The sequence below is a fragment of the Myotis davidii genome, unplaced genomic scaffold (assembly GCF_000327345.1).
Source record: "Myotis davidii unplaced genomic scaffold, ASM32734v1 scaffold415, whole genome shotgun sequence".
NCBI lineage: Eukaryota > Metazoa > Chordata > Mammalia > Chiroptera > Vespertilionidae > Myotis > Myotis davidii.
In genome coordinates, this window is record NW_006287951.1 from 3,670,487 (window position 1) to 3,679,832 (window position 9,346).

The following is a 9,346-nucleotide window of genomic DNA, read 5'->3' on the forward strand; positions in this document are numbered from 1 at the left end:
AGGGTCTTCATCTAAGTTCTGTCTCTAAATTTATTTAGAGAATAAAGCTTTCTCCTCTCAAAAGTGAACATGAGGTCCTGTGGGGAGTAACTGCTCCTAACACAGACTTTGCATTAATTTGCGCCCTCCACCCCACACACTTTCCAGGGTTCCCGGATTGTCCCTCCCTTATGGTTACTCCCTGGGCAGGTGCGTGGGCTTTTATTTGTGCTTTCTTTTTTCCCAAATGGTTCCCTCTTTTTACATTTATTTATTTATTTATTTTTAATCCTCACCTGAGGATATTTTTTCCACTGATTTTTAGAAAGAGTGGAAGAGAGAGGGAAAGACAGAGAATACGGATATGAGAGAGAAACATCGATTGGCTGCCTCCTGCCTGTGCCCTGACCAGGCAGGGCCTGGCAGGAGCCTACAGCCGAGGTATGTGCCCTTGACCAGAATCAAATCCGAGACCCTTCAGTCCACAGGTCTACGCTCTACCCACTGAGCCAAACTGGTTAAGGCTCCTTGTGCTTTCAATTCAAAGTTGTCCAGTTTCTTTTCTGTTGTTTCCTCTTCCTTTTTTGGCCATCATGTGTTCTTAATTTCCCACTGTCTTTTGGGGGAGTGTTTAGGAAGGGGGTCATTTCTTCAAAGAAGCCCTCCACATCAGAAGGTATTGAAAACCCATAAGCAAAAGGAAACTTTGAGGGCTCTGATTCACTTTTTACCTCCCTTGTCAAACCAGCAAATGTTTCCTAGTAATAGAATTGCCTGACTTTGATATATGCGCGCGCGCGCGTGTGTGCGTGTGTGTGTGTGTGTGTGTGTGTGCGCGTGTGTGTGTGTGTGTGTATTCACTATTCTGTGGAATAATTTATAAATCAGACTTAAATTTTTTTTTAAGTTCTGGAAATCCTTTAAAAACTTTATGAGCCTTGACTGGTTTGGCTCAGTGGATAGAGCGCTGGCCTGTGTACTGAAGGGTCCCAGGTTTGATTCCGGTCAAGGGCATGTACCTTAGTTGTGGGCACATCCCCAGTAGGGTGTGTGCAGGATGCAGCTGATCGATGTTTCTAACTCTCTATCTATCCCTCTCCCTTCCTCTCTGTAAAAAATCAATAAAATATATTAAAAATAAACTTTATGAATTTTTTATTTCCTCATACTACTGGCTCTTCATCTCTGGTTAGTAACTATATTTTATTTGTTGATTTATTTACTTTTTAGGATTTTACAGTTTTCGGAGGCAGTCTGTCAGGAGCACATGCCCAAAAGATCTGCAAAGTAAGTATTTAATAGTAACAACAAACCCAGTACTTTCCTCAGTTACATAGTACATATTGAGTATCTTTGAGGTGTAAGACACTCAGTATGTGGGATGGGGCAGAGGTAAGAAAGATATGGTACCTTCAGTCCAGGGCAGGAGTTCGTGACATTTTTTGTACTATGGATCTCTTTGGCAGGCCATTGAAGCCTGGACTCTCATTGTTTTACATGCTTCAAATAAAATACGTAGGACTACAGAGATTAAAAATAAGATTTTAAAAACATCACATTTGTAATATACGTGCTTTATTAATGCATTAAATAAGATTTAGCAGTGGGCCTAATGTGCTATAATTTCAAATAGGCATGAATAAAAATATTTCAAGATATTTGCAACAACTTGAATGTGACACGGAAATATCTGTGGTGGCTGTTAATGACAAAGTCACAGGTATTTCTAGTACCTAGGTGTTTTTTGGTCTGTATTCATCATTGAAGGAAACGCTAAAGATCGGGTAAAGGTATTAAAGATAAAGATGTAAATTTTTTTCCCATCCAAGTTCATTGAGTCCCTCAAATCCTTTCACAGATGCCTTGGGGTTCTGAGGACCCTGTGGCCTTGGTGGAGAGTCCAGGTGCTAAAAGATAAAGAGCATTGCAAGGATTACATGATGGTGTTTTAATAACAGTGCTGGAGATGAGATGCTCTGGAGATGAATAAAAGTGGAGATCATATTTAGAGAATTTCGGAGTAAAAGTAGAGTTGACTGTTAGTAGCTAGACAGGGATTTCCTATGTAATGGAACACTTGGATTCTAGACATGGTCCTGTCATTTATTACTCCTGAGACCTTGAGCCAATCACTTAACTTTTAAACCTTCTAATTTTTCTCTTTTACTTCCTCTGTTACGATTGTTAAATGAGATAATGGAAGTCAGAGTGCTTTGTAAACTGTCAAGGGCTGTTAGGAATATTGCTCATTAGGCTGTCAGCTACTAACCCATGAGGGTAATCTGTCTCAGAAGTAAAAGCAGGCCTGAGCCCGGCCTCAGGTTAACAGATGGGTCCACATTTACTTTCATGAAAATACTTCTTTGCCATTCTGTCTACTATATGTTTTTTCAAAAGAGTAACTGGGAACACAACTGGCTGCTTAAAAATATTACAGTCACGTGCCACTGAACAATGGGCGGTGTTCTGAGAAATGCATTGTTAGTCGGTTTTGTTATATAAAATCAGAATGTACTTACACAAATCTAGATGGCATAGCCTGCTACACACCTAGGCCACATGGTATAGCCTATTGCTCCTAGGCTACAAGCCTGCACAGCATGTTATTGTACAAAACAACATGAGATTAAATCAAGCACAAGAGAAAAATGATAAAATCAAGAGACGCATCAAGCACAAGATGTATGAAGCTGCTGCTGGTGTTACACAGCTTACTGTTTTACAACAAACTATTTTTTTAAGAATAACAGTGCACACTAAAATAATGATAAAAGGTATAGTATAGTATCAACAATAAAGATTTTAAAAAAGTATAATAAATACATAAACCAGTGCCATAGTCATTCATTATCAAGTATTATGTACTGTAGTATTTTATTGTTGTTAATCCTCACTGGAGGATACGTTTTCCATTGATTTTTTACAGAGAGCGGGGCGGGGGTGCGGGGGAAGAGAAAAAATACACAGAACATCAATGTGAGAGAGACACATTGATTGTCTCCCACTCATGGGAACGAAGCCAGTGCTACTCCGTTTTGAAAAGTGCCCTCAGAACATTGTCCAGGAAACACTGTGGTGCTTTGTTAATGCTGCATTTGATAACAGGATCGGTTGTCTCACTAAAGATTTCTCTGCTCTCTCAGATCATGGACCAGGCCATGACAGTGGGGGCTCCAGTGATTGGACTGAATGACTCTGGGGGAGCACGGATTCAAGAGGGAGTAGAGTCTTTGGCTGGCTACGCAGACATCTTTCTGGTGAGATACCTGTCAACAGAATAGAGTAAAACAGCACAGGGCTTAGTTCTCTAAGCTGTGTCCTGGTCAGAGCTTTCCTCTCTCTCATTGTTCTCTGCCCCATTGTGTCTGTTCCGTAGCTTCCTCCTGTATCATCAGGGGTGGCATGAAAGGTGGATGAAAAGCAAGAGAAAGCAGGTGGGGAAGGTTTTTGTTTCTTTCCCCCATACAGGGCCACTCATTGGGGAAACAAAATTCAAGATCATTCATAAGAGAAAGTCACTTAAATATATATTTTTTTCAAAAGCAAGGGTGAGAATATAAAAGGTTCAAATGAACTGATTTGCTAGAATAGGAATTTTTTAAAAAATGCGTTGCTTTTTATTTTTTGGTTAAAACACAAGATCATGTAGTACAAAGAAGAAAGAAATCGCCCGAATCCTACTATTCAGAAGTATTTGGTGAGCAACATTTCAGATATCTTCCTGTTTACACAGACTAAAGAGAAAGAAGTGAAAAGAGTCAAAAAAAGGAATTAAGTGCGTTATTTGAAGTTGGAAGTATATTGTGAGAGAGAGAGTAAGGGAGATTGGGGTGAGAGGGAGAGATACTGCCAGATAGAAACTTTAGAAAAGAGACAGTTCAGCATTTCTAGGGAAGGGAGGAAAGAGAGGAAGGAAGGAAGGAGACAGACAAACATTGTTTATAATCAGGGCAGCTGTTCTTGTCATCCCCTGTCCTGCAGACTTATGAGGGTTTTTATCCGTGGCTACTGCCCTTCGCGACCAGTCAGAAAAATGTGTGCTTAAATTTGTGTAAGGCTCTCTGTTAGTTGTGGGAGCACTTGTGTTAGTTGAAAAGCCACTTTATAGACCTTAAACCTGCTTTTTAATCTCTAAACTTGAACTCCAGGGATAAGTCACTGGGGAGAATTAGTTTTTTTTCGGTGGCTTAGCTAGAACAGTTTAGGCCTGGAAGGTCTACTTTGGCCCCTCGCCTGGAAGTCATGCTTGTGTCAGAAATGAAGGACAGAAAGAGTAGCCCTGAGAGAAGTGGCAGTAAACCGCTACATTTTAGAGCTTGTCAGGATTTTAGAATGTCATCTAGACTAACTTATCTGGGGCAGTTGGGTTTTCTCTTGTCAGGGGATAGGCTTCAGTGACTTTTAAGATCTGCATTAATTAATTGCTTGCTAGTATTGCTTGTCATACTTCCACCTCCACTCACTTCTTCCTGCCTGTACTGTTATTTTTTTGTAACTTAATTTTGATATAATTTCAAACTTCATAGAAAAATTGCAAAGAGTATGAGGCATTCCTATTTGTCCATTACCCAGATTCACTTCTTGTTTACATTTTGCCCATTTGCCCTATCATTCTCTCTCCATATTTTACATATTTGTATGTTACATTTTTTTTGAAAAATTTGAGAGTAAATTAGAGATTGTGCCTTCTTTATCTCTTAAATCTTTCATTGTGTATTTCCTAAGATAGCACATTCCCTTGTATAACCAGGGTATAATAATACAAATCATGAAACTTAAACATTGACTCATCAATATTATTTTTATCTGTGGTCCTTATTCGTATTTCATCAAATGATCCTAATAAAGCTCTCTATAACTAATTTTTTTTTCTTTGGTTACTCCTCAACCGAGGACATTTTTCCATTGATTTTCAGAGAGAGTGGAAAGGAGGGGGAGAGACAGAGAGAAACATTGATGCGAGAGAGACACTTCATTTGGTTGCCTCCTAGGACCCTTCAGTCTGCAGGCCAGTGCTCTGTCCACTGAGCCAAGCTGGCAGGGCTTTAGCTATTTTTCCCCTCACTGGGTCAGATACAATCCAGGATTAAGTACTGCCTCTAGTTGTCTTATCTCTTAAATATTCTTTAAACTGGAACAGTTCCTCAGTTTTTGTCCTTCATGATTTTGACATATTTTTTAAAATCAGATTTATTGAGGTATAATTTACAAACCATAAAATCAATCCCTGTAAGCATATAGTTCAGTGATTTTTTAATACATTTATAAAGTTTGGTAACCATCAACACAATCCAGTTTCAGAACCTTTCCCTCCAAAAAGGTCCCTCATGCCTTTTTGTAGTCAGTGCCTGCCCAGCTGAAGGCAAACCCTGATCAGCTTTCTCTTTACAGTTTTTGCATCTGACTTTTTTCACTTAGTACAATATGACTGAGCCTCAACAAATATTATGCTATGTATCAGTGGTACATTCCTTTTTATTGATGAACTAGAGGCCCAGTGCATGAGATTCGTGCACTGGGGGAGTGGTCCCTTAGCCCAGCCTGTGCCCTCTCACAGTCTGGGACCTCTTGAGGAATGTCTGCCTGCCGGCTTAGGCCCACTCCCCTCGGGGCATCGGGCCTACGCCAGCAGTCAGACATCCCTCTTGCAGTCTGGGGCTCTCCCAGTCCAGGACTCCTGGCTCCTTACTGCCCGCCTGTAGCAGAGGCAGGAGAGGCTCCTGCCACCACTGCTGCGCTTGCCAGCCGTGATCCTGGCTCGCTGCTCCTTGGCGCTACCTCGGAGCTGGGAGAGGCTCCTGCCATTGCAGCTGGGCTTGCCCCCTGTGGGAGCGCACTGACTGACCACCAGGGGGCAGCTCCCACATTGAGCGTCTGCCCCCTGGTGGTCAGTGCACATCATAGTGACCTGTTGTTCCGCCATTCAGTCGATTTGCATATTACGCTTTTATTATATAGGATATTCTATTATATGGATATAATAATTATCAGGGAAATGCAAATCAGAACCACAATGAGATACCACTTCATACCTTCGGAATGGCTATTAAGAATTCAGCAAATATTAAGTATTGGTAACCAGAAGAAAAGGGAACTCTCATGCACTGTTGGTGGGATTCCTGGCTCGCTGCTCCTTGGTGCTACCTCGGAGCTGGGAGAGGCTCCTGCCATTGCAGCTGGGCTTGCCCCCTGTGGGAGCGCACTGACTGACCACCAGGGGGCAGCTCCCACATTGAGCGTCTGCCCCCTGGTGGTCAGTGCACATCATAGTGACCTGTTGTTCCGCCATTCAGTCGATTTGCATATTACGCTTTTATTATATAGGATATTCTATTATATGGATATAATAATTATCAGGGAAATGCAAATCAGAACCACAATGAGATACCACTTCATACCTTCGGAATGGCTATTAAGAATTCAGCAAATATTAAGTATTGGTAACCAGAAGAAAAGGGAACTCTCATGCACTGTTGGTGGGATTATAAATTGGTGTAGTCACTAGAGAAAATAGTATGGAGATTCCTCGCAAACTTAAAACTAGAACTGTCACTTGACAAGGACTTTCATTTCTGGATGTATGTCTGAAGAAAATGAAAACACTAATTCAAAAAGATATATGCGCCTCTATATTTATTGCAGCATTATTTACAATAGCCAAGATATGGAAGCAACCTAGTTGTTCATCGATAGATTAATTGATAGAAATTAATCTGTCCATCAATAGAAAATGTGATACACACACACGCGCGCACACACGGAATATTATATTATATTAATATTCCACCAATAAAAAAATGAATTATTGTCAATTGCAACAATATGGATGGACCTAGAGCAGTGATGGCGAACCTTTTGAGCTCGGTGTGTCAGCATTTTGAAAAACCGTAACTTAACTCTGGTGCTGTGTCACATACAGAAATTTTTTGATATTTGCAACCATAGTAAAACAAAGACTTATATTTTTGATATTTATTTTATATATTTAAATGCCATTTAACAAAGAAAAGTCAACCCAAAAAATGAGTTCGCGTGTCATAGGTTCGCCATCTCTGACCTAGAGGGTATTATGCTAAGTGAAGTAAGTCAAAGAAGGACAAATACCATATGATCTCATTTATATGGAATCTAAAAAACCAAGCAAATGAACAAACAAAGCAAAAACAGACTCATAGAAACAGAACAAATTGATGGTTGCCAGAGGGAAAGGGGGTGGGGAATAGGTGAAAAAGGAGAAGGGAAATTTAAAAAAAAATATTTGATAGAATTCAATAATGAAAAGAAAGGAACTCCAAGGAGCTGTACAAAATGAAAACTTTTATGGTCAGAAGGGAGCAGGAACCAGGAAGTCATACTAGGTCAAAAAGCAAATTGATTATGGCAAGGTTACTTTCCTTGAGGGCAGGGGTGGGGAATGTCCAGCCCATAGACCATATTAAGGCCCGCAAAATCTTTTTTTTTTTAATATATTTTATTGATTTTTTACAGAGAATAAGGGAGAGAGATAGAGAGTTAGAAACGTGCCCGCAACCAAGGCACGTGCCCCTGACCGAAATCGAACCTGGGACCCTTCAGTCTGCAAGCCGACGCTCTGTCCACTGAGCCAAACTGGTTAGGGCCCCATGAAATCTTTTGGTCTGCCCTGCCAAGGAATTAGTGGTGAGTTAATTAAATGTTTGAACAAATATAGCAGGATAATTTTTAAGTTGATAATTTTGGAGAGCCCTCAAATGATGTTATAAATATCCAAATGGTCCTTGGCAGAAAAAGGTTCCCCATCTAACCAGACAGATTACTTAACTAGTGCTGGTCAGGTGGGAGAAAAAGGTAAAATAAAATGAATGTTTTAAAAGTTACTGGATAAGCTTATAAGAAGATAAACTCAAAAGTTGATGCTATAAATAATAAAGCAAGAATCAAATACTATAAATTATAAATTAAAAAGGGCCTTTGAGATGATGAGATTGGCAGGGTAGAAAATGTCCTACCATTATTATGAAGGAGACATACCAACTCTCTATGGACAGTTGCATTATAATCTTATACTTTATTATTATTTGTTCAAGAATATATGTGATTACAAATTTATACAATGCAGTAAGGGTACTTTTCAAACAAAAAGTACTGTGAATATTTGTATATAACTCTTTGTGTGGACATTATGTTTTTATTACCCTTGGGTAGGTACCTAAGCGTGGGTGTCTTTTTAAAAATTTACTTTCAATTATAGTTGACATACAATATTATACTAGTTTTAGGTACACAACAGAGATTATGTGTGTGTATATGTGTATATATATATATGTGTGTGTGTCTGTGTGTGTATATATATATATATCCTTACCCGAGGATATTTTTCCTTTGATATTTAAAGAGAGTGGAAGAGAGAGGGAAAGACAGAGAGAAACATCGATGTGAGAGAGACACATCGATTGGTTGCCTCCTGCATGAGCCCTGACCAGGGCCCAGGTCAGGGAGGAGCCTGCAACCTAGGTACATGCCCTTGATTGGAATAGAACCCAGGACCCTTCGGTTCACAGGCCAATGCTCTATCCAGTGAGCCAAACTGGCTATGGCAGTGATCAGACATTTCTATACCTTACAAAGTGATCACCTTGGTAAGTGTAGTATCCATCCAACACCATACATAGTTATTACAATATTATTGACTGTATTTTATATGCTGTACTTTACATCCCCATGACTATTTTTTTCTTTTTTATAAATCTTTATTGTTGAAAGTGTTACATATGTCCCTTTCCCCCTATTATTCTCTCCCATCTCCTCTACCCTCTCCCATGACTATTTTTATAACTTACAATTTGTTGTTCTTAATCCCTTTCACCTTTTTCATCCAACCCCACTATGAGTGCATATCTTTTTTTTTTTAATTTAAAAATTTTAAAATCCTCACCTGAGGATATTTTTTCATTTATTTTTAGAGAGAGTGGAGGGGGGAGAGAGAAATCAATATGAGAGAGACACATTGACTGGTTGCATCCATGCACATGCCAACCTGGGCCAGGGATTGAGTCTGCAACCGAGGTAGGTGTCCTTGGCTGGGAATCAAACCTGTGACACTTTGTGCATGGGTCAATGCTCTAACCACTGAGAACACTGGCCAGGGCTAAGAGTTCTTTATATATTCTAGATACTAGTCCTTTATTGGATATACAAGAGGCCCGGTGCACAAAAATTTGTGCACTTGGGGGAGGGGGTCCCTCATCCTGGCCTGTGCCCAATCATAGTCCAGGACCCCTTGGGGGATGTCCACCTGCCGACTTAGGCCCCCTCCCCGAAGCCCACAGTTGTACATCCCCAAGGGGTCCTTAGCACTGCAGCGGAGGTGGGAGGGGTTCCCTCAGGC

General features: G+C 40.3%; 1 protein-coding gene across 1 annotated transcript in view; it reads left to right on the top strand.

Moving 5' to 3' along the window:
* The window catches only part of PCCB (propionyl-CoA carboxylase beta subunit), a 53,130-nt gene that overhangs the window by 6,661 nt on the left and 37,123 nt on the right, over positions 1-9,346 (top strand). The window contains exons 4-5 of the mRNA XM_006759811.2: positions 1,210-1,266; positions 3,123-3,236. Of these exons, the coding sequence (XP_006759874.1) occupies positions 1,210-1,266; positions 3,123-3,236 (171 nt within the window). The remainder of the gene's footprint in view (positions 1-1,209; positions 1,267-3,122; positions 3,237-9,346) is intronic.